The sequence below is a fragment of the Microtus pennsylvanicus genome, chromosome 22, assembly GCF_037038515.1.
Source record: "Microtus pennsylvanicus isolate mMicPen1 chromosome 22, mMicPen1.hap1, whole genome shotgun sequence".
NCBI classification, from domain to species: Eukaryota; Metazoa; Chordata; class Mammalia; order Rodentia; family Cricetidae; genus Microtus; species Microtus pennsylvanicus.
In genome coordinates, this window is record NC_134600.1 from 9,874,268 (window position 1) to 9,900,250 (window position 25,983).

At 42.2% G+C, this 25,983-nt stretch overlaps 1 protein-coding gene across 1 annotated transcript in view; it reads right to left on the reverse strand.

Annotated features, from left to right (window-relative positions):
* Window positions 1–1,844: 1,844 nt before the first annotated feature.
* Window positions 1,845–25,983, reverse strand: part of LOC142840043 (uncharacterized) — a 70,687-nt gene continuing 46,548 nt past the window's right edge. The window contains exons 9-11 of the mRNA XM_075956526.1: window positions 22,969–23,048; window positions 21,252–21,483; window positions 1,845–1,919 (exon numbers count right to left, since the gene is read on the reverse strand). Coding sequence (XP_075812641.1) covers window positions 1,845–1,919; window positions 21,252–21,483; window positions 22,969–23,048 — 387 coding nt within the window. The remainder of the gene's footprint in view (window positions 1,920–21,251; window positions 21,484–22,968; window positions 23,049–25,983) is intronic.

Below are 25,983 nucleotides of genomic sequence, written 5' to 3' on the forward strand. Positions count from 1 at the left end.
GTTCTTCCTAACCTTCTGGAAGGAGCTTGAGAAACAGAGTGATTACTAGCTTGAGAAGACCACACACTTACTAATCAATGAACACACTAAATCATCTCGGAAGCAGCCCGATGCCATTCCATTTATGGAGTAGCAGCGAGGGCCTACTCAGTACCACTGATTATGATACACCTCCCGTGACATGTCAAAAACCACATTGCTGGCATGGAGGGGATAAATTCATGTTTACAGATAAACACTACCATGATCCTTTAATTATTTTTTTAAAAATGGTGTTTTCCTCACGACAGGCCACCAGTGGGATTTGTCTAGGATTTTAAGAACTTATTTAGGCACGTAATATTTATTTAAACACAATGAAAATGAAAAGAAGGAAGTTGTAACAATTCTTTTAGTCATTAAATATCTTCAAATCTCTATAACATGTTGAACACACCCGAACTTCCTTTCTCTTTGTTACCCTAAATCAACAAGAGAAGAGGGCTTCAACTTTCTTCCTGACTCTCTGGTATAGAAAGCAACATGGCCCTTTCCTTTTTAAGTAAGAAATATCGACAAGGATAAAAAAATAATTCTTTCAGCAATTTTGCACTAGAAAGGATGCTCTTATATATTTAAGAACACACTGATACTTATAAATTGGATTCCAAGGAAAGAATGCTTTAAGAGACTGAGCCACATATCCCTACGCATAAGTAGTCCCTACTTAATGCTTCTGGTTATTTGATAATTCACTCAGCGGACAAAAGAGTACTCCAGGGGAAAACTCGGGTGTTCCCATGAGGGATCCCACTGTGCAAAGACAGGGGTGTGCAGGCTTAAGGGTAACCTAGTTAAGAGAACGGGCACACACAGTTTCCCCTGGCACAGCACAGGCGAACCTATTTTAAAAGGCACATTAGAAGGGTGAAGAGAGTTCAGGCCAGTCAGTCCTTGGCACCTCGGTCGAGATGGCCAGCATAGTTATCAATTAATGTGTGTGTGTGGGAGGGGGGTCCAGCCGTGCACACACGTGTCACGCAGGGATGGTCCTGAGGCCACTACTTCGGTTTACACACGATCCTGAACACCTGTCAGAGGCTGATGCTTTCAGTCACCTCTGACTCGGGATAAATTTTAACAGGTGACAGGCTCCGGGTCAAATTACCAATTCCCTGAGGCATCTCCCCCTCCCAATCCTAAGTATTTTTGGCATGATTTATATGTTCTTTAGTTTCCTTTAATATAATTTAGAGTTAGGTCAATGCTGGTACAATTCTTAAAATTCCTCTAAGTGTTCAGTTCCTATAAGTGGGGAAATACCTACCATTCCTTTTTCTCAATTTCCTTAAGAGAAAACGGTAAGCAATAAAATATGAAGGGAAGATGGCAACAAATGTTGCCCAAAAGTGAGAGACTATTTGGGAAATTAATATTATTACATTCAATCTTATATTTAACGGCCAGAGTACTGATGGATATTTTAAAACACAGACGAATAAAACATTTTTAATCCGTTCACCAATACACACCAAAGGCGGCTCATTTTTAGAAATGAGCATCATAAATTATATATCATATAACTCGAGAACTCACATGCCAAGTTCTCAATTCTTTCCCAGCACGTCTTCAGAAAATACCAAGTAAAAGAAGCAGAGCCAGGATTTGTCCTATTTACTAAGCATAAATCATTATTCTCTCCAGGACACGGGAAGAGCAGCGCTTTGGCAAGCCTGGTGAGGCTCAGCAATGCCGCTCCCGCCGGTCCTCATTGCTCAAGCTTTCCACTTGACTGGTGATTTGTGACTGTTTGTCTAAGGTGTTGAAGTTAAGCAACTCCCGAGATCCTCCATTCGAGTGGGAGTTTAGCGGTTACTGATTTTTCGTAACTCTTTATTATTTAAAGCGCAGAGTTCTAACAATGAATTTCGACGTTGAGCCTGGAGTTTATTTTGCACCAAATTTAAGCGCAAAGATAAAGTGTTTCAAGAGATCTCTGACATTTTAAGTAAGGTCATGGATTGTTGTATCCCTTTAACGTTGCGTGAAATAAAAGCAGGCAATTCTACATTGGCATATCAGAGAGCAGTAACATTTTACTGCTTCTGTGAATACTGTCTGGTGAGAGCTAAATTACGAAACTACATTAAAGAAATTAGGAAAGCATCGAGGTTCCCTACCATTCAGGGTCTCCCTTGCCTGCCCATCCTCCTAGCTCCCTTTCCTACTGCACACTCTGTGTGAGTATAGTCACCGTTTCCAGAAAATACTGACTACTTCCACAGCTCTGAGATTTTGGCAGTGGTCCCTCTTCCCTCACTGAGGCAAAGTCCTTCACCTCTGCCCTCTCCTTTCTGTCCCTCACGGATGATGACCGCCTTCCACTTCAAGAGGACTGTGTTATCTTTGATGAGCTCTGCCCATCCCTTCTCCAAGTCTCATCCATTACTCAATGTTGTTCGTTTGTTTTCTCTAACCCCCAGAATGCATCTCTCTACTCCGTTACTCTGTAATGCTACAAGTTAGTTCCCCAGGGACCACCATATCTTGCCTATATAATGAAAGTATGACTATTTCTCTGCTTTTCTATTTCTCCCTATTTGACTACATTTACAGAGGGGCCCCAAGGAGCCTTTTCCAAGGAGAACTCAAAAGCTACTTGAACAAACATGCGTATTGTGCCACACCCTACACATTTTGTGCATATAGGGGACTCTATAGAAATGGGAAATCTACATAGGACCTGAAAGTGGCGATGAATAACTGGTTCCAAATGGTCTGGAGATTAAGTAAATTCTCCAAATGAAATCGGATGTCTGTTGTCCATTTCAGTGAATGCCCAGATGAATCCTCGCTGGAGGTGGCATCCATACCCATTAGTGTGTGACGGGAGATGACGTAGTGAGGAAAGCAAAGAAGAACTCTTGGTGGCCAACTGTAGTAAGGGGTAAGACCAGAGAGCTGACAGTCATGAAATGGGAAGGCTGGGGAAAAAATGTATATCCACATTTATTTGGATATTTTTAATAAATTTACAGACAGTAGAATTTTTATATAAACAACATGTGTATTTTTGGCAGTTGTGTACATAATATAATGGGGGTAGAGAAATAAAACCTAATGCAAACTTATCAGGGAAACAAGTGTGCAGTTGGGTATGGTACCGCATGCCTACAGTCTGGACACTTGGGAGGCTGCCTTCATGTATTTAGGAGCACACACACACGTGTGTGTGTGTGTGTGTGTGTGTGTGTGTGTGTGTGTGTAATATCAACTGAAGAAAAGGGGCCAATAGGCCATGAATTTGAGAGACCACAGGTAAGGGGCTCCATTGGTACAGGGGAGGGATTGTGGGGAGGAAAGGGAAAAATTATGTAATTATATTTTAATTTCAAAGCATAAAATTTGAGGAGAAACATAAAGAAAGGCCTCTTAAAATCTCTCAGATGAGTCCCATCATGTTTAGCTTCCCCTTTCCCTTAAGTATTTCATGTCTAAAGCACAAGGCATGAGGACATCAAATGCTAAGTAAAGAGCAGAAAGCCAAGGAAGCCAGAACACAAAGGAAATCTATGCAGAGAGCTGACCATAAGAAATGCCACCCTTGTTCCGCAACTTTCTTTCAGGGTCATAAAAGCAGACAGTGCCTAGACAGGCTGGCACACACCTGTGGTTCCAGGAGCTGGTAGGTTGAGACAGGAGGATGGTGAGTTTAAGGCTAGCTTAGACTACATGAGAGCTTGACTCAAAACAATCAAAACCAGCAGTTCAGAACTGAGTTTCACATATGAAATTATATTTTGAGATTCTACAATGCCGGGTCCGTTTTGATAAGAGAAAAGGAAATTTAAAAATACTTTTTCATATTTGTAATTTCTGAATAAATATTATTATACATGAAGGAATTCAGAGCCATGTTAGACACATTGCCACAGCTTGCCATAAAACCAAATACAGTAGGCCACCACACACTCAGAGTTCCTGCAGAATGTTGCAGGGAAACTGAAAATCAAGCACCCATGATGACAGACATTTATATCAAATTCACATGACTGCTCCTAATTATAAATATAGATAAACATTCCAGCATTATCCGCAAGTATGCCCTCCTATTAATACTTACTGCAATTACATATGCACACTGAAAGGTGATATACCCTTTCACCTCTCGTACACTAGCCAGAAATATTAGAATATCACCAGCTGCCATGAAGGTCACACCGAATTCTGGGTGTTAATTGCGGCAGAGACGTATGCATGTCACTTAATATAAAAGTAAGGGGGGGGTTTCACTTAAAATTGTTCTAAAAATTCTCCCTGCGTAAATGAAAACTAAAAACTGACTTAGAGACGGATGTTAATAATGGAAGCGTCACCTACAGGAGATGACCAGGAGCATATAACCCGTGAAATGCGAGAGAGAAACCAGTCAGCTGGGTCTCCCCATTAAGTAGCGTGCTAAGACAAAGCCATGGTGGGGTTGCCACTGACTCCATTAAGACCGCAGCATTGCTCATGTGCGTCCCGGGCTTGGATTTGGAACATAATGTGGTATGTGGGGTGAAGGGCAAGGGTTAGGGGGCAAGAAATATTAATTACCTCTCAACAAATGGCATCGAGTATAAAGTTAATGCTAACGCACATTATCTGCTCAAGGATCAAGTTAAGCATCTGTGTTTTAGGACAAACAGTGAAACTGCTCTTAAATTCTAATCATGGAATTTGGGACTCTGGTTGGATTGAAATATATAATTGAGGCATTTGTTATGCAAAAAAAGGTGTTTGTTCTGTAAAAAAGATGTCTGTTATGTAAATGAGTGTGAAATAATAAATCCATCGTATTCTTTAAAACGCCTGTAGTTTAACATTATTAGTAAAAGCCACATGGCCTGAGACTGGTCAGGAATTTCCACTTCATTTCTCGCCTAAGGAGAGGAACTGGCTAGAGGCAAGGGAGTCTGCAAGGTCCTAGTGCGCAAAGGGTTCCAGAATGTTCCTTAGATCCAATCCAACAACCTTCACCGAGCAATTATATGCCGGATGCCAGATGCATCTTGGTTTTTTCGAGACAGGGTTTCTCTTTAGCTTTGGAGCCTGTCCTGGAACTAGCTCTTGTAGACGAGGCTGGCCTCGAACTCACAGAGATCCTCCTGCCTCTGCCTCCTGAGTGCTGGGCTTACAGGCGTGCGCCACCGTCGCCCGGCTACACATTTCTACACTGCTCTTCCAGATGCTGCCCCTCAACACTCAGTTCCTATACACTCACATTTTTTTCCTGTTCTTTGTTGGCTTTTTTCCTGATACAAGTTCTCACAACGAGCCCAGGCTGGCCCAGAACTCACCGTGTTACGCTCAACTCATTGGTCGTCTGCCTCTACCGCCCAAAGGCTGAGATTATTGACTTTTTTCGACATCCCATTTCTATCCTGGGCTCTGTAGCTTAACAAAAAAAATTTCTTTTTTTTTAATTTATTTATTTATTAAAGATTTATGTCTCTTCTCCGCCACAGCCTCCCATTTCCCTCCCCCTCCCCCAATTAAGTCCACCCCCCTCAGCCCGAAGAGCAATCAGGGTTCCCTGTCCTGTGGGAAGTCCAAGGAACCCCCACCTCCATCCAGGTCTAGTAAGTTGAGCATCCAAACTGCCTAAAATACAACACAAATAACAACGAGAAAAAAAAAACCCTAAAGGCTTTTTATTTTGGAGACAGGTTCTCATTATGTAGCTCTGGGTGTTCTGACTCATTATGTTGACCAGGTTGACCTCAAATTCACAAAGGTCTGCTGGCCTTTGCTCAGGATTAAAGACGTAGACATCAGGACTGTCTACTTAAGACATTTTAATGTTGAAAATCTGTTGCCACTTTTGGGAGAATTGTAATAGCTACATTAAAGCCAATGTACATCTAATTAAATCTGCATAAAATGCAAAAAAAAAAAAAGAAATTTCTCAGCCTCTCTTAGCAGCGGATTCTGGTTAGCTTCTGCTGATTGCCCGCAGCTGCAGGAGACTAGAAGACAGGAAGAAGATTGGGCCCAGTCTTTCGTACATTCTGACAGCCACAAAAGAGAAGAGCAGCCTGCTAGTCCTTGAAAGGTGACGTGGAGGGCTGTGACTAACACACCTTCTGTATGCTCCTCCCACTCTCTAGTGTTCTAACAATGTTTCTTCCGTACACACAATTCTCCATGCGTCGTGATTGGGATTCTGTTCTCTGCTTGAACTACACTGCCGTGATACAACCACTTCCTAAGCAACCCAAGTCGGAGATTTCAGACTTTTTCTCTAAAGAAATATTTGCTTAGTGAGGAAATGTGGCATTGCTGGAGGGAGATGGAGACCAAAGACAGCTACAGCCAGATTCTGAAGCTCTCACTAACTCAGATTTTGAAACTTTTCTGGCACTAAATAATATTTGGCTCCAGAATTAAGTTCACAGACAGTGCCCAGTGGTTGTCAGAAAAGCGTATAAAAGATGTAGTTGTGATCCGATTAGAAAATGTGTAAGTTAACTGCACTAGCTTCATCGTGTAGTTCTACACACACTATTTAAAAATAGACGGAGAAATAACATTGGGGACATAAATACATCACAGAGGAGTCTGATGGTGCCCAAAAGATCTCTACAGAGCCATCCTTTCCTTATGTTTCTAGTGCGATATTCCTACGGAGCCATCCTTTCCTTACGATATTCCACTTAAACAAAAATGATTGTTCTATTAAAAAACACAGCATTTAAATTTTTGACTTACAACAAAGAGAAAGTTGGAATAGAAACCAAGACTTTTCCTCCGAATAATTAAACCCACAGTACTACTATAAAGATAGACAATAAATACACTCTGTCAAAACTTCATATTCTTACAGCATGCGGACTTGACTCCTCTACTCTATGATCTCACTTCCTTTGTTTTAGCCAAAGTTTTTCCATGGCCTACACTATTCTAGGTGACTGAGACTCAGGAAGAACCCTGTGCTCACTCCTTTGACTGCGCTGAGCTATCTGACCAGAGCTATTCTTTATCACGGGATATGATGTGGGAGTGTCATATATCAATCTGTTGATTTCATTGGTTGGGATAGACTAGTTAAGAAGCCCAGAGTCAACTTTAAAGGTACATTACCATTTTCCACAAGATAGTAGTAGACATAACCATTACGATGAGTATTTCTGCAAATTATGCATAAATATAATTGACTTGAGCGGCTGCTCAAATGTCAAGGTTCATGAAGCCGTGCTGAAACCTTTTGTCCCTTGTGATGCTGGCCAAAGAGAAGCTCGGTGCCGCTCCAACATTCTCCCCTGAAGGGGCCCTTAACCGTCCCTTCAGCCTGGTTCATTCCATCCTCCCATCAATGAAGCAGCAGAATAAAGAAACCAGCTCCAGGCCAGACACAAGGGAGCAGGTATACGGCAGAACTCAAGCAACTCCACTTAAGACCCAGATAGTAACCGTCGAGGATTTAAGGCTTGCTGGTTGCTGGCCACTGTCCCAGCCCTTCTGTCTGCAGACAGATGTGAGTGATGGCCGATCTGTACCCTGTGCACATAACAGGGGGGTTTAATAACCAGCTCGAGGTTGCCTAGCAGTGAATGGCGGGATTGGTATTTTATTATTCTTTTAAATAATAAAACACTAACTGCTTCTCCTCTTGTTTGCCAAAATGCTAAAGTGTATTTATTATTCAATGTGGGAAACAGTTATCTCTGCAGGAGAACAGGGAGAGTAACATGAATCAGCTAAGAAACAATGGCAATGGGTTTCTGATCCTACTGCATGTACTGGCTTTGTGGGAGCTAGGCAGTTTGGATGCTCAACTTACTAGACCTGGATGGAGGTGGGGGTTCCTTGGACTTCCCACAGGACAGGGAACCCTAATTGCTTTTCAGGCTGGGGGGGGGGGAACTTAGTTGGGGGAGGGGGAGGGAAATGGGAGGCGGTGGTGGGGAAGAGACAGAAATCTTTAATAAATAAATAAATTTTAAAAAAAAGAAATGAATGAGGGTCAGCAAGATGGCTCAGTGACTCAAAACGCTTGCTGCCATTCCTGACCCGAGCTCTGTCCCATGGGCTCACATGGCAGGAGAGACTTGCCTCCTGAACGTTCTCCTCTAAGCTTGTGTGCTGCGTCAGCATGCTCTCCCTAAAGACACGCACTGAATAAATACATACATGCATAAGTTCATACGTGCTCATGTAAATGTCTACGAAGCATTAAAATACACAGAGAATGTCGGGTTCTGAATCGGTTCATTGGTTCATAAACTCCTAGGTCTGTATGGGGAGAGAGATTTCATAATAATCAGTAAGAATTTATCATTATATTCCATTAGACGTAGGTCTACTAAAACGTGTCTCTGACAATCCACATGGACCTTTTGCATGTTCATAGTCTTGACCAGTAGCGTGTTCTCTCACTTAGCAGATGCAAAAATTTATGGAGGAATAACATTGAAAAGGAGAGAAAGAGGCAAGGTTGGATAGAGGGAACGACAGCTAGACTTGACACGCGGACTTGACAGCTTCACTTACTCAATATTGCCCATTAGGAGAGTTAAACACACAACCAGGCCCTAGAATTAGTAGCATGCTAGGTCATTGGCTGTGGCCTCCCACAAACACAATGGCCTTTGCTCAAATGTCGAGAAGATTCTAAAGTCCCTCAGAGCTGAAGCTGTCAGCTAACTCTCCTTTTATCAGGGGTGATTATAATGGCCCCCGTGACTATGGTCATGAGAAATTTCCCTAACTATTTAATGAAGTTAAAGTAACTAGAACCACTGTGCTCCTAAAACAGTAGGAAATGTGGCGTAGGCAGCCTAAGAAGATGGTAGCAAACGTGGTAAAGATCTGTTGGAAATGCTGCAAGAATTTGTGGGATTGTTAAATGAGACAAATGCATAGAATCAATAGCACTTTCTAATGCAAGCAAGTACACAGAAATGTAAATAAAATTATGCCTTCTACTTAGAAGCAATGTCTACACAACACTTAAATGTCAGTATAGTATTGGCACAGAAACAGATAAAGGAGTCTAGTTTTTTTAGTAAATGTCCCAAACATTTGAAAACGGACACTTAAACAGATGCTTTCCAATCGTTTTCATAGCAGAACCATTCACAAAGCTAAGGACTGGAACTGACTCAAAAGCCCATTGAGGATGAATGGATAACACAGTAGATCTAATTCTCTTCTCTCTCTCTCTCTCTCTCTCTCTCTCTCTCTCTCTCTCTCTCTCTCTCTCACACACACACACACACACACACACACACTTCACACACACACCTCACACACACACACCTCACACACATACTTCACACACACACCTCACACACATGCACACACATATGCACACACACACCTCACATATACACACCTCACACACATGCACATGCACACACACATGCACACACACACACCTCACACACACACCTCACACACACGCCTCACACACACGCCTCACACACACGCCTCACACACACACCTCACACACACACCTCACACACACGCCTCACACACACACCTCACATATACACACCACACACACACACACACACACCTCACACACACACCTCACACACACCTCACACACACCTCACACACACACCTCACACACACACCTCACATATACACACCTCACACACACACACACACACACACACACACACAGAGGAAATCTGACACTGGCGAAAGGATGGATCAGAGGGCACCGCGCTAAGTTAAACAGGCTGTAACCCCGTGAGACATCCCAAGTGCTCACTTCAGAGCTAGAACAGTAAACGGTGTCTACAGGGAGCAGAGACAGGAAGGCGATATGTAACGGGTGAAAGGGTTCAATAAGAGAACAGGCAAACATTATGGGAGTGGATGGTGGGGATAGGCATAAAACTGCTAAAGAGAATAACTCAGAAATCAAGCTGAGTTCATATTGTGACAACGTAGTCACCTTAGAGCAGTGTATTTGAGATATAGGTATTCAATCAAATGGCCTATCAACTGAAAAAATAAATATCACAGAAAAACTTAAACCACAGGCTCATTACATGTTTAAATGTTTTAAAAAAGCAGTGTGCGATTTGGATTTGGAATATCCCCAGGATCCTGTGTCTGTGTGTCTGTCTCTCTCCCAGCTGCCAGCATCACTATAATTTATTGGTAGAAGGACATGCAGAATAATTTTAAGTATATAGATTACTTGTCCTCGTAAAGTCTACTTTGAAAATCACTTAAATATAAAAAAGCAGAGTTTATGTAAGTTATAAAAGTATCACAATAACAAATATGAATGAAAAAGCGCTAATTCTTTGTTGAAGGATGCCGCTAGTTAGTTCCCAGCCGCTTAGCCCCGAAATAATCAAACAGAAACCATATTAATTCAAATACTGCTTGGCCCATTAGCTCTAACTTCTTATTGGCTAACACTTACATCTTAATTTAACCTATCTCCATTAATCCGTGTATCGCCACGTGGCTGTGGCTTACCAGCTAAAGTTCCCAGTGTCTGTCTCAGGTGGCACTCCATGGCTTCTCTCTAACTCTGTCTTCCTCCTCCCGTACTATAGGCCAAGCCAGTTTTCTTTATTCATTAACCAATAACGTCAACACATAGGCACAAGGACCTCCCACACCAGCTCTTCAAGTCCTGACGAGGAAGGCTATTTATTCTAGTTCCAGCAGGAAAGACAGAAGAAGGGACAGAGACGACTCAGAGGTCAAGTGTGCATGCTGCTCTTGCCCATGACAGGAAGTCACCTGACCTCCAGTTCCAGAGGGAACTGAAGCCTCTGTCCTTCGTGGGCCCCTGAACTCAAGTACGCATACCTGCACAAAGGCACACGCCTGCACACAACTAGAAAACCATGAAAGAGAAACGAAAGAAGAAGAGTGCCATTATCTACATCCGAGAAACAAAAATCTCACCGCGTGATAAGTGCACTGAAGACTCGGAGGAGCAAACAAACCCTCTTAATTCACAACTCTGTAATATCAGGTATCAGCCCAGGGCAGGGGCACAGAGTGAGCAGAAAAGCATCTGGACTTGAACGCATAAGAGCCCCCTCCTTCCCTCTCCGCATTACCAAGTAATAAGGAAGACAATCCCTCTCATTACCTAAATAAATTCCATATAGAAGAGAAACATGCAAAATCCTAAAGTGTTCTTGTGTACAAAAAAAAAAAGATTCTTTTAATAAAAACTGCCAGATACCTAGTAATCAAGCTACCTATGAAACATGGATCCCTTTAAGGAAAAAAAAAACTAGGAAACTTCTGTTAGCTACATAAAGGACATCACTGAGGACGTAAAGATAGCGGGGCTGCAGTGACATGGTTGGCTTTTTTGTTGGTGGTGGTGGTGGTTTTTTTTGAGACAAGGTTTCTCTGTAGCTTTGGAGCCTGTCCTGGAACTAGCTCTTGTAGACCAGGCTGGCCAACATGGTTGTTTTATATGCATACACACTTCCGAGTTCTTAGAGATCAAACAACTGAATTGAATGAAGCAAAGTCTATGAGAAACGGCGGTATGGTGCTCTACCAACCCCGAACCTGACAGGCAAGGCCAGGTCGTTCCTCATCACAAAAGTCACAAGAATTTGTCAATGTTCTGTAAAAGCGGAGACAGAGGAAAATCTAAGTCATCTAACTCATCCAAATTAACAACAAAGAGCAGATGGTCCTTTTGAGAACTGTAGATGCTGAATCCAAACTCCAGGGGAGTGAAGGGGGCCCCGAGAGGGGCTGCAGAGACTGGAACTGGAGAGAACCCAGGAATTTAAAACTGAGTCACCAAGGGCTCCGAGGAAGAAGCATGTTCTAGACCAGTGCCATGACGGACTGAGCTGGGCAAAGGGGCCCACACGCAGGCCTGTCCTTGAAAACAAATGGGTTTAACCAGTTAGGATGGGGTCTGTGGTCAAGGCTGAGAGATGCATGAAACAAGTCTTTTCTCCAAAGAGTGTCTGTAAATGCAGGCAAATGGATGAAAGAACAATTCCAGCATCCTAAAACCACATAAAGGCATGTGACACTTGGAAAATTATATGTGTTTGTGAACCTGATGGATGCCAGAGCCTTGGGAATGCTTGGCTGCTCTTGTCATATGTTATACACCAGGGTTCTTCTGGGTGGGCAGTTAGTATGGAGATAAAACTTCTCAGCTGTATTCAGAAAAGGTTCACTTATTTCCAGTGGCAAGCAGAGCTTGTGGCAGAGGTGATGCAGGGGGAACAACTCCCCCAAGACCAGTTGGACAAAGAAACCCGATGGCTACTCGACTTACCTGAGGTTGCTGCTCTGAGACAGACAATCCTGTTCATGTATGATGGAGAAGCAACAGATGCAAGTTACTCACTCTTGGGATAAAATCATCTGTGCACACGGGAGGCAGGAGGGTTCTGTGGAAAAAGGATTTGGCCGGATGTTAAAATTGATTACTGTGCTGGAGAGATGGCTCAGTGGTTAAGAGCATTGCCTGCTCTTCCAAAGGTCCTGAGTTCAATTCCCAGCAACCACATGGTGGCTCACAACCATCTGTAATAAGATCTGGCGCCCTCTTCTGGCCTGTAGGCATACACACAGACAGAATATTGTATACATAATAAATAGTTTTTTTAAGAAAAAAAACTGATTAATGTATTCTCCTGCTTCCACACAAACCCATCTATAGATGACACAAGTCTCATTGGCTCAGAGCATTTAAACATACATAGCTTCTGTCTATTAATGCCACATTGGTAAGTGATGCAGATGAGCGACAATTCCTAGAAAGTCAAGTTTAAGCTTTAATAAGAGAGATATTGATGCTAATACCCTACAAGGGAAAGAGAGTCCACAGGAAAAAAAAAACCAGACCAGTTACTAAACGAAGACACAAACACCTCTAGCGACAGCCTATACTGGGGGGAGAAGATACACTCCAAACAGGTCCATTTCCCAAAAGGTCTAGCTTTCCACCGAAATAATAATTTCATGCCCTAAAATCACAAGACAGGAACTTATAAAGGGGAAAAAAATAATGCAATTGATGGTAGCTGGTTCTGAGCAGCCTCCGGCACTCGAGATGTGATTAACAAGGCATCTCAGGTAACTGAAGGGAGGAAGGGCTTGTTCTGGTCTACAGAGCTCAGTCATGGGGGGGGGGGGGGGGGCAAGGCTTCAGGAGCTGCAGGTCTTATTGCACCTGCAGCAAAGAGGCAGAAAACAAGTCAAAGTACACACCTGCTGCTCAAGTCTCATATGGCAGTGATGCAGTCCAGGATCCCACCTCGGGAATGGCTCCGCCCACGGTAGTGCGCCTCCCCATCTCAATTAAGACAATCAACCCGGCGGGTTTGCCAGAAGCCAGTCTTTCACTCTGTTTCTGGATTCTCGGTTCTGCTAACCATCACAGTTCTCTCCCTTGTCAACTTGACTCAAACACCTTACTTTTAAGCCACAGTTTTCCTCCCCCAGCCTCACGGGCTCATACCCACGTTACAGTGTAACAAATGCACTCCTCCGGCTTGGTTTCCTGTTTGAGGCTGTGATGTGACCGACTAGTTCCGGTTCTTGCTGCTTTGACTTCTGACCATTGGGGACTGTACCTGATCTGTGAGCTAAAATAACCCCTTTCTTTCTTTAGTGGCTCTGTTATTTTGTCAGTGCAACAAGAGAAGAACTAAGACACTAAGGCTTTAAATCAGCTGCCTATAAACATTTTAAAGAATTAGAGAGGCAGGCGGATCTCTGTGAGTTCGAGATCAGCCTGGTCTACAGAGCTAGTTCCAGGACAGGCTCCAAAGCCGCAGAGAAACCCTGTCTCGAAAAACCAAAAAAAAAAAAAAAAAAAAAAAGAATTAGAGAACGTCCCCTGAAAAGAACTGAAGTATGGTAAAGAATTAACATAAAAAGACGCTCGAAAGGAGCAGAGTACCAAATAGAAATTCTTAAATTTCTGAGTACAACTAAAATTTGCTGTGAGGGATTACTGGTGTATTCAAAGAAACAAACAAACAGAGAACTTACTAACAGACCAAAAAAAAAAAAAATTTACACAGTCTGATATCAGAAAAAAAATTCAGACTAACAAGTTATTATCACTAATAATATTATAACTAATAACAATGGAAGTTGGCCTAGATGAAGGAGTCAAAGGGCAGGAAATAAATGAGAATACAATGCTGAAATCCTCTTTAAAACAAAGCACACATTTAAGCCAAGAAACTCGACAGACTTCAACTAACACGAATTCAAAGATTTCCATCTGTGTGTTATCAGAAGTAGACGCCCACCATGTCTGTATTCCACAGGAAGCAAAAGGAAAGAAAATGCAACAAATTTCTTTTCTTATAAACCAATGAGGTAGGATTTGTACACAGAATTTCTACTCAGGAGAGAAAAATTAGTCACATGACGGTAGTCTGTTGTTACGACAGGAAACGCTGTCCTTTGCTGGTACCACTGGGGAGAAGAAGACAGGTCGTTTGGTGTAACTAGAAAACTGATTTCCAAATCTCTATGCATACTTTCATCACAGACAAAGAAAGGGCTCTGCCTTCTCTATGGATAACTAAAGATTTTCTTTAGCCCTAAACACGGAAATATAGAGGGTTGCAATATTTGCACCATTCGCTTCCACATGAGACTCAACTCAGCTTTTTGAACAATATACTGATAACCATGGCTTGACCCTTCATTAACAATAATGGAAAACATTTTTCATAAATGAAGAATGGGAAATATAGACTAGTCACACATCCACGGATGTGTCAAAAGTTATACTGAGAAAGATTACCAAGAGTCTCTTGTCCATTGACCTGGTAATAGACAGGGTGCCTTGGTTACACCATGGTCAAAAATCTTTGAAAAATTCCCCTTTCACTCATGAAGTTACTATTATTATTGTTAGTATTATTATTATTACTGCTAGATTTTGTTCCTTCCCCATAATCTTATGTGACCATATCTGATTTTCCATAGAACTTGGCTCACAAAAACTGACAAAAGGGGAGTGGAATATTTTAATAGCTTGCTGACAGGTTTACTTGCAGTGTAATTCCCAAGGCGCCTTAGTAGGTGCTTACTGTATTTACCCCCTGACAATTAGTCAAGACAGGGAACTTCTTGGCTCGACAGTTTCTCTGCTTGTCTTTTTCTCAGTGTCTTGGCTTCCTTCTTCTTTCTTCTTTTAATGATTAGTACTTCAAGGTTCTCTCAAACAACAGGTTTAGGTCTGAAGAAAACATGTTTCATTAGATCTTTTTCAAAGAACTGACTTCCTTCCTTTCAGAAGGCGTTAGGGAAAGACTTTGGGACACAGCCTTATCTTGTGTGACTTCTTATTGTACATTACTAAAAGCAACATCGAATATGTGTTGGCTGCTCTTCCTGCTTTTAGCAAGGTATTAGAAGAAAAAGATGAGCTAAGGCAAAAATATGCCAATTTGCAAGCAGAGAAGGAAGAGCATAGAGGATGCAGAAATTTGAGCTTCGAGCCCTGGAAAAGCCAACTGCTCTGCACCCTAAACAACACAGGATCCAGTGCCTCACCACCGAAGACCTAAATTAAGTCCCAAATTCTGCTAAGCCAAATGCTCTGTATTTTAGCGTCCGCGGTTGTGGTGCTCCAGTTTCAGGGACAGATTTAGTTAAGGTTAGGGCTAATACTCTAAAGACGAGAGCTAAAAATACAAAGGGTTAAATAACACGAATTTTTAACTCTTGCAACACTCCTAACTATGCAGCCGGGCACATGGCTGTCCTCCACTTAGTCATTCGGGGACACATTCTTATCCCGCCGTCATTTCCGAGGTGCTGCATCTGTAGGGGCGAATGTGGTGATGTCATCCACTTTCCTATCACCAGGAAAGGAAATAAATCCTGTAAAACACTGATGAGAACTTGACAAATGGACACCCCGAGTCACCATGGGACCATGGAGTCTCTGGGTAGCATTTCTTCAAGGAAAGAAGCTAATATTCGAAGGCAAATCTCTGGTCTCTAAATATAAGAATGTTATCATACAGTAAATTTTCTGCTCAACTTTAGTCTTTTACCTTAGAATTTTACTTTTTCTCTCTTCCATATATGAATCATACGATTATATATTAATCTTCTATGCATTAATTGTAAAAATGTCGAGGTTTATTATTACACTTTCATGCACGTATGTATGAACATACACACAAATATCATCTCTTGATTCTTCTGCCCACACTGACCCCCTATCTCTTATTACCAAATGTTCCTCCTCTACTTTTGTGTCTTTTTAAAAAAATCTGTATTCTGCTTGTAAGAGAAAATGCGTCATGTTTCTCTGAATTTGTCTTACTTCATTTAGCATAATGATAAAATGTCCTGTCCATTTTCTTGTAACTGAATTTCTGGCGGAATATGTATATGTGTATATGGGCTACATTCTCTGTATTCATTTGTCTGCTGGTTGGTGCAGGCTAACTTGGCTATTGGGAATGGTGCTGGAATCCCTTCTTATATACCAAGGAGTAGTATAGATGGACTATGCCTTATTTATTTATTTATTTATTTATTTATTTATTACTTAGGAACTTTTGCACTGATTTCCATAGTGACCACCTCAGTTGGTGTCCCCCAGTGCATAAAGGTTCTGTTTTTTCTGTTTCCTTAAGACTTTCTGTTGTTTTCTTGGTCATGGTCACTGTGGATCAGGTAAGACAGAAGTACAATGGCATCCTCTTGCCTTATTGAAAATATTTCAGATTCAATAATTGCTAGTTTATTTCATGCACATATTTTGCAGTAAATGCATGTCTGTCATTGGAGTTTTGTATTGTATCGCTCTTCTCTTGCTTTACGACGGATGATAAGTTGAGCAGCTTGAAACAACTTTCAGTCCTTAGCTTAGAGTGTCCTGAGCCGGAAGTTGATCATGACACTCAGGGGTTCCCAGCTCACAGTCCAAAGTGAAGTCGTCATCCACATTGAGTTCTTCTCAGGAGGCCTGGAGAAGTGTCTGCTTTCTAGATCACTCTCTTGTTGGCGCAATACCGCTCCTTGAAGGTGTGTAACTGGGGATCTCTTCCCTTGCTGCTCACCGTCTGGAGTGCTCTCTCGGCTCTAAGAGGCCACTTTCCGGTTCTATGCCGTTGGCTTTTGATATTAGAGATTGTCTTTTTGACTTCCCCTCTTCAACCAAATGAGGTAAATCAGTGCCTTCAGTTTGAAATGCCTTTGAAATCCCTCTCAGTATCTGAAGCCAAGGTAGATATCTGAACGCATGTCGACACTTATCAAACTGAGTTTGTCTAAAGGAATGCATTGGGTCACATTTCCGTCATCCAGTACAGTGACTGCCATAAAGGAAACACGTGATACATACGGATCTTTAAATGAACAAATGAGCATCTGTTTTCAGGACCGTGGCTGCACATTAAATGCGAAGCGAAAGGCAAATTAATCAGGGAAGGAAGTCAGCTGACCAAGAAGTGCCGTGAGAAGGCAATTAGCGCCAGAAGTCATCAAGAAAATGCGATCTTAAGTCCGAGACATATCACTTTATACTCGTCATTGTGACAAAAATGTGAGCCTCTTGTATTAGCAAGGGGTGTTACAGGTGTGAAGAAGTAACCTGTCGTGGGCTGATGGCAGGAGCTGCCACCCACGTGCAGAAGGGTTCTCAACAAGAGCCTACGAAAGGATGCTATTCTATGGCTGCTGTTTCCATCTATCAAACCCAGAACGACGTACCCTGTTTCACAAACATATAGGTGGGAAATATTCCCAACATTATTATCTAAAATAGCAAATTCAGGGTAATTTGAATGGCTATCACCAAAAGAACAGATAACTAAGTTTAAATAGCACATAAATATCACGAATGAACAATTACTTAGCAGTTAAAATAAAATAGTTAAATAGTTAAATATACACACAGCTCATATAAAACCTGGGGGAAAAAAGGTAAATTTCAGAAGATTAAGTACATTTATATTCCATTTATAATAAGTTTAAATACATGAAGAAATTGCCACATTGCTGATATAAAATTAGCAAAAATTTTCAGGAATATATAGTATTAATAAATGTCTATGCAATAGTATGGTAAGTTCTGAAGGGATCGAAGACACTGGGGAGATATAATACAGAAAAATCACACAGTTTTGCCAAAAGACCCCACGGAGTATAGTCAATAAATGAGCAAAGAAGTTGAATAGACATGTCTCAAAGGGAGAAATACAGATGACCATTAAATGTGAAAAAGTGCACACCCCCCTTACACCAGGGGAGTGCAAATTAGAACTGAGTGGGTATCCCAGTTTGCCCGAGTCAGAATGGCCATCATCAAGAAAACAAGCAACAACAAATGCTGGTGGGATTTGGCGGGAATGTGAACTAGTGCAGCTTCCGTAGAAATAAGTTTTTCATTATTGGCTTTACTATTTTGGTTTTAATAGAACTCCCACTTGACGCAGCCATATCAGTTCCAGGTAATGCCTGAAGAAAGGGAAGTCAGCCAATCATAGAAATGCCCTGCAATCCACATTTATTGTGGCACTACTCACAACAGCTAAGTTCTGTGACCAGCCTGGAAGTCCATCAGCGTATGGATGGATAAAGAAAATGTGGTACCCACGGATCACGAGAGTGAAGAAGAATAAAATGGTGTCGTTTGCAGGAAGATGGGTGGGGCTGGAAAGCATCATGTCACATGAAATGAGCCAGGCTCACAGACCCAATAATGCATCTCTTCGCTCATCTGGGGAGTCTGGATTGAAATATTTGTATCTGGAAGAGGGAGAAGGGGAGATCATGAGGAGAAAGGAAGGAAGAAAGGGAAGATAAAAGGAGGAGGAGGCTGTTCAGATTGCTGTCATAGAACACCACAGACTGGAGAGCTTATACTGACTAGAAGTGAATTTCTCCCTGCTCTGGAGACCGGGAAGCCTAAGACCAGGGTGCCAGCAGACGATGTGTTGGTGAGGGACTGCTTCTTTCATAGCTGTAGCCATCTGCCATCACATGGCAAAAGGGCAAGGCAGCTCTCTGGGACCTCTTTTATTAGGACGCTAATCCCAATCATGAGGTTCCACTCTCAACACCTAGTGTCTCCCAAAGCCTGACCTTTGAAGACGACCTCATGGGGGTTAAGTTTCAATGCATGAATTTGGACGATGCACAAACAGTGAGCTCATGGGAGAGGGTGAGCGAGAAAGGGAAAATACAAATCAGGATGCTTTTGTGAGAGAATGGCGTGTGCGTTTCTGTATGGCATCTGTGCAGCTGATTTCAAGAACTTTAAAGACATTCATACTCTTTGAACCTAAGGGTAATTGTGTATCTTAAATAATAAACTTCCTTAAACACATTGACATTAGAAAAACTCAACTGACCTTTCCTACCTAACTCAATCTTGTAGGAGAGTGGCTTGTTCATCCCCGCCACCCAGAACCAAAATAACCACACAGAAACTAGAGTAATTAAAACACTGCTTGGCCCATTAGCTCTAGCTTCTTATTGGCTAACTCCTACATCTTAATTTAACCCATCTCCACTAATCTGTGCATCACCACAAGGCCGTGGCGTACCAGTAAAGTTTCAGCACGTCTACTTCCAGTGGCAGATCCATGGCGTCTCTCTGACTCCGCCTTCTTCCTCCCAGCATTCAGTCTAGTTTTCCCCGCCTACCTAAGTTCTGCCCTATCAACAGGCCAAGGCAGTTTCTTTATTCATTAATGGTAATCACGGCCCACAGAGGGGGCTCCCACATCAGAATCTTTTAAAAAAAATTGGATAGAAACCCCCAAACCTGATAATACTTTCATATGAAAGACTTTATCCTGAGGGCTTGAGGAGGGCTTGGCCCTGCCTGCTTTGCCTTGTCCACTCTTCCACTCTGGACTTCTTGCTTGAGGTGTGTGCACACGGCACACAGCTCTAGAGTGTAAAATCTCTGCTGAAGTAGTCAGCCCGTGTACACCATAATCCAGAAATGTTATTTACTGTCTTGTTTTCACATTCTGTTTGTCTGCCCACCCTCTATCTTTTCTTATCTATTTCGAAATTTACTAAGGATTTTCTAATCATTTTCTTTTTCTCCTTCAACTTGCATGCATGGTTGCTTATTCTCTTGGCAGAAACTGCCTATTCTGCCTCTCTGCCCAACAGAAGTCATGATGGTGTGTCAGGCACACCCTCTACGCCCTCCCGGGCACCCGTCATGTCAGAAGGGATGTGCCTCTCTTAGCTTCACTGGTGCCCAGCAAGCAGGATCTGCCATAGTTTCCTCTGACCCAGTTACAGAGTCTGCCTCATTACCAACAGGCCCTAATAGCTCTGGGAAATGCTTGTGACCACAGGGCTGTTGAAGAGGCCAGCCAGCATGCTCACCCTCCCTCCTCTGCTCTTCTCTTGTCTTCTCCAAGCCTAACTCCTACCTACTCTGAGGCCCTAGCATCATCCCACAATTTAGGAGCCATGCTTCCTGTTGCTAGAGCAACAACATCACTCAACTCCTCATCACAGGCCACGACTGCCTGGACAAAGAGCTAGAAAGTCTGTTTTCCCATTCAAAAGATCCTGACTTGACAACAACTGTGGGTGCAAGAGATGGATATGCGCTTGCTGGTGATACAAGTTGGAGAGCATTTTTAAGAAAGCTTCAATTACCCGAGCCTCTTAAGTAAAAAGAGCTTCAAAACTGTGAGTCGATTACCTGACAGCTAAATTGGTTCGAAGCATAAAAGTCAGGTCTTGCTTCCTTCCAGGGCTCATAGGCTTCTGACAGAGACAGGTAAACTCACAAACAGGATTTAGTAAGAAAACAAACTCAAAACTACAATAAACAAACCAACTGACGTAGAAATTGCTTTTGGCTATTCCTCTATGCTCCGAGGATGATTTAAGAGGACTTGGTGTTTCAGGGACAACGCTCAATGAGGAAGTTGTAATAAAGATTAAAATGATTGGCTATTTCCAAATGGAAAGGCAAGGTAATGTTTAAGATGAAGATGACTGGGAGTTTCCAGAATGGAAAGGAAAATGGGTTTCAGCCGGCTGTGAAGAGCTGAGGAGGTGAGTATGTGAAAAATGGAGATTATGATGCCCGGATGTGCTGGGTAGCTCCTTGTCAACTTAAAACAAGCTAAAGTCACGCGGGAGGAAAGAAACTCAATAAAGAAAATGATTGGGCCAGAGGGCATTTTCTTAATTAGTGATTGTTGGGGGAAGCTCACTTTGTCCTCGTGCCCCCCCCCCCCACGCAGGGACAAGCCAGGGAAACTTCAAGATAAAGATTCTCCTTAGCCCCTTAACTTTACCTTTGGTTTCCAAGCTGTATCTATCTGGGTCGATTTCCGCGTAGCTGGCCGATACCATCCATGAGTCAACGCCAGCCCTTCGACTACTCCAAACTGGACTCGCTGAACCACCAAAAAGAGGCACTTGTGCTTTTCTCGGTCATGAAGGCTGCTGTTAACCTGATTCCGTATGGTATGTGTATCTGTATGCTGGTATGCGCTGAGTAGAGACTCCGACCTCCATGCCGTGAAGCTGGATTTGGAAGTGTGGGTCAGAAGGAGCAGGAAGAATGTACTCTGGATAGCCCGTACATCTTACATGCTAAATGGCCCTCCGAAGGCAGCATCTGAGCATTTCTGAATATTAGTTGAAGATTGCAATCCCTAGTAGCATCAACTTCTGCAGTCTGGAGTGGGAAGCTGCTCTTTATTTCAAGTGGAAAATTTGAGTTCGAGGGAAAATGGCTGAGAACTGTCTTATCCAGTCTGAAGTTGGAGATTAATCAATAGACCCTGAAATTTGACTTCAGAAAGGTAGCGTAGTCCTGCCTGGCATTGCCGCATACATGGCAATCATATACAATAAGGCCACAACCAGGGACAAGCGTGAGCACTGACTCTCAACCCTCTGGCTTCCCGTAGGACACGCCTTCTGCGAGAACAGCGCTGGACAGCCGGACACATCAGTGCCTTTTTTTCAAAAAACAGCTCAGGTTAAACAAGGTTCAGCTGATGTCGGGAATCTGCTCCTTTCTGATATTTCGCCCTCTTTTCTGGGAAAAGCAGGAGCGAATCTTTCTTCCATTTAACTCTGCTGCTTTGTTTTACCACTGGATCCTATGTCCTGTGGGTTTCTGACTCAGATTTGTAGGTTAGAAAGTAACAGTGTGTGTGTGACTGACGGGGCAAGGGGACCTACTAGCATTTTCTGCCAGCTCCCTCTCCCAGACCCAGTGTTCTGAGAGGACTTAATTTGGGGAAGAAAGGGCTGTTTGTGATGCTTATTCCATTCCGTTTCTCTGTATTTAGAGATTCAGTCACAAGGTAACATAAAAGATTTCGACTTCACACTTAGAGTTATGGAACACACACTTTCTCTACATTAAAAGAATTGGTAGTGTGTTCAAGGCAAGATTTAGTTATCTGTGCTGACACTTAACAACAGGAATTCAGCAAAACATATTACTAGCACAGTATGTCAATATATGGCATGTTTCAAAGACAGTACCAAGAGGATGTAAAATTAGTTTGGAACCCAGTTTTCCTTAGGCAAGTTTAACTCTGAATAAAAAATATTTCCAGTCATTATTTAAAAAAAAAACTCTTTGGTGTGTAAGCAGAAAAGGGAAACTGGTATATTTCTACAAAAAAAGAGTGTTAAAAAATCTACAGTGTTTATACAATTCTTTGTGTTTTATGAAAAGACTGTTTAATATGTCAAGTAATGATAACATATGTATTTCTGGGTATATAGTTTTTCGATTTTAGTGAATGTAACCTTATCTGATCCCAAAACACAGATGGGTTTTAAGCTAATGAATCCTGAAACACTTTGTGGTGTTAGAAGGAACCCAAATGGTCCTATTTATTTTAACACCTGGACAGAGTCATGCCGCACACAGCTGGCTGTTAGCTTGTCACACATTCCGAAGTTTACAATTACTACTGGTGTTCCCAAACCAAGCAAATGACAAACAGCTGCAGGTGGCCAAGACGCCCAGGAGCAGGGCAGCTTTACCCAGCAGGTCTAAGATTGCGTCGATAACAGCACTCTTTCACAAAAAAACCAGCATTCAGCAAGGGCAGTTTCCAAATATCCTGTTAAAAGTCACGTAAAGCACACTTATGATTCCTAATACAAAAATGTATTATAAATGCTGATACGTTTTCAAAGATATCAGTAAGTCAAAGAACATTAAAGAATTCTGTAAAAGAAAAATTTATCTGTTAAATAAATGTCTAGTTGTTTTTTTTTTTTAATTCTGGAAGCAACCATGTGCTTATGTAATGAGGGTTGCCTATCCAACTTGTTTTCTATGATCTAGAGAGAAAGAAAATAGTACCTCAGAGGAAAACCCTCATAATTTATAAGCTCATTTTAGGTCTTAAGATTATATAAATTAAATTGTGATGTCAAATTTTCTTTACTAGTTCTTGAAGTATGTGTTGTTTGTGGCTAAATCTGAAAAAAAAAATCGTGTGGCGGAAGCATGGCACCCTGCCTGCAGTCAGATGCAGGTCTGGACACTGAGAGGCAAATGGCCCTAGGCTAGCTGCAGGCTCTCGGCGCCCACAGCACCTCTGCCGCTTATAGAAGGGGAGGAACCCAGTACTTACAACGAGAGCCGGTGCACAATGAGCATCAAAGGGTATCGCCAGTCACCACGCCACCATGAGATGACCGCTAGTGCTTGAATCCCACGCCAATGAGCTTGGCTGATTAAAGAAATAAATTTTTAAAAGAATTCTCAAATTTGTTGTTTTCTTTACCTATTTCCATTCTTCAAAAGTAAATACTTGGTCGACGGTGGACCAATGTCTCAACTTTCTTAAAAGCGTGGGCTCCGAAGCATTAAATTTAAATACTGAGCATTTTGCCTGGTTCTGGACAGAAGTCACTTCGCTGAGTTATGTCAGCTTGGATTAGGAAATATTTATTGTAAAGTAAGTATTTTTGCTTTCCTCTTAATGGTATTATCACGGTAAAGAAAATTTGACATCACGATGTCAAATGTAAAACGGCTCAAGGTTGTGTTCTTATGATGATGTTGCGCTGTCTAATAAACCGTGTTTGACAATCACAAGGCAACAGCACACAAAAATATTCAGAAAACAGGCACGTACCAAGTCAGACAGAGCACCTGCATTCTGTCAGATACAGAAAGACTGCGCTTCTGCCAGCCTTCCCACATTCCAGCATGCTAAATCAAACCCTCCAGAGGTTTAAAAACAATCCAGAGGCTTCCAGGGGTGGTAGCACACATTTCCAATGCTTCTAGATATGGAGGCACACACTTATGATGCTTCCAGCTGTGGCGGCACACACTTCCAATGCTTCCAGGTGTGGTGGCACACACTTCCGATGCTCCCAGGTGTGGTGGCACACACTTATGATGCTTCCAGCTGTGGCGGCACACACTTCCGATGTTTCCAGGTGTGGCAGCACACACTTCTGTGCTCCCAGGTGTGGCGGCACACACTTCTGTGCTCCCAGGTGTGACGGCACACACGATGCCTTTGTTAGGGACAGTCACAGTGCTCAAAGATAGACACCACTCACATATACAGCACATACCACAGCCAGACACAGGTAGGCACAGACACCCAGATACAGGACTAGCAGACTCACAACACAGCTATCCGGGAGGCAAAGATGCAGAGTCAGACAACATAGAAGACAAACAGCGTAGGGAGCATAGACTAGAGAATTAAAATCCAGACTCACGCTCACTAAATGACTCTGAAAGGAGAACTTCCATTTCTTCCCTTAATGGGACACTGGTGCATACTGGTAAAGCAGACTTAGTCCCTAATGTTATAATCTGCATACACATCCATGTATGTATGGATTAAGAAGGTTATCAATGACTATAAAAATATTACATCGAGGGCGAGAGCTGTGATTACAGTCAGTTTCTACAGGCAGGAACACAGAGACAGCTTATCTGGGTGCCCCTGAGCGCAGGTGTCCTAAGAAGATGCAAGAATCTCAACTAAGGCCGAACCATGTGGAGGCTTCCTGAGCCTGAGGATTTGCTGTGGAGATAGCTCCCTGTCTTGGTTCTTGGCAGAAGACACATTCTCTATCCTGACTCTTGAAAATAGTCCTTTACTTCCTGACCAGACAGATCTTGCCAGAAATCTGCCTAAGTCCTGTCAGCTGGATTTCCAAAATTCAGTAAACTAAAAGACAAAAAGCAAGTAAACAAAAACAGCAGACAAAACGAATCCATTAAGCCCGTGTGCGACCACTATTACAACCACATCCAGAATATTTCTGACAGCGAGCAGGTCCTTTGGCTATGTTTGCCACCTTCCACTCCTAGCACCTGGCAACCACAAAGTCTTCTGTGACTGCTTACCCACCTTGTATTTCCAGAATTTGTCATTGGAGAGAAATAATACGTAGCTTTTGTGTAGGTTTCTTTCACTCACATGATGTGCACGGAAGGTTGCCTGTTGTATGTTGTAGTTGCGCGTTGTATGTTGTAGTTGCCTGTTGTATGTTGTAGTTGCGCATTGTATGTTGTAGCATGTGTTGCAACTCTCTGTTGTGGTCAATGATTTCTTTTTCTTGATTGGTAGTTCTTTCCACTGTATTGCTAAGTCACAAAAATGATTTTTAAATTATTTATTTTTTGCGGTTATAATAACATCATCTCCTGCTTCCCTTTCCTCCCTCCAAGCCCTCCCGTGTACTTCATCTCTTTCAAATTCATGTCCCTTTTTATTGTTATTGCATGAATATATGTATGTATATATACATATATATATATATATATATATATATATATATATATATATATATATTCCTAAATACACAAACACAGTCTGCTCAGTCTTTACAACATTACTTGTATGTATGTTTATTAATTGAACTCTATCAGTAAAACATTGGTGAACATTGTTTTTATTTTTTGTTATCTGAATGCCTATATAATATTCTGAGTTTTGTTTTCTGGCCCCAAAAGTCTAAAATATTGCTATCTAATCCTTAACAGAAAATGTTTAATAATACTTGAGTAGCAGAATA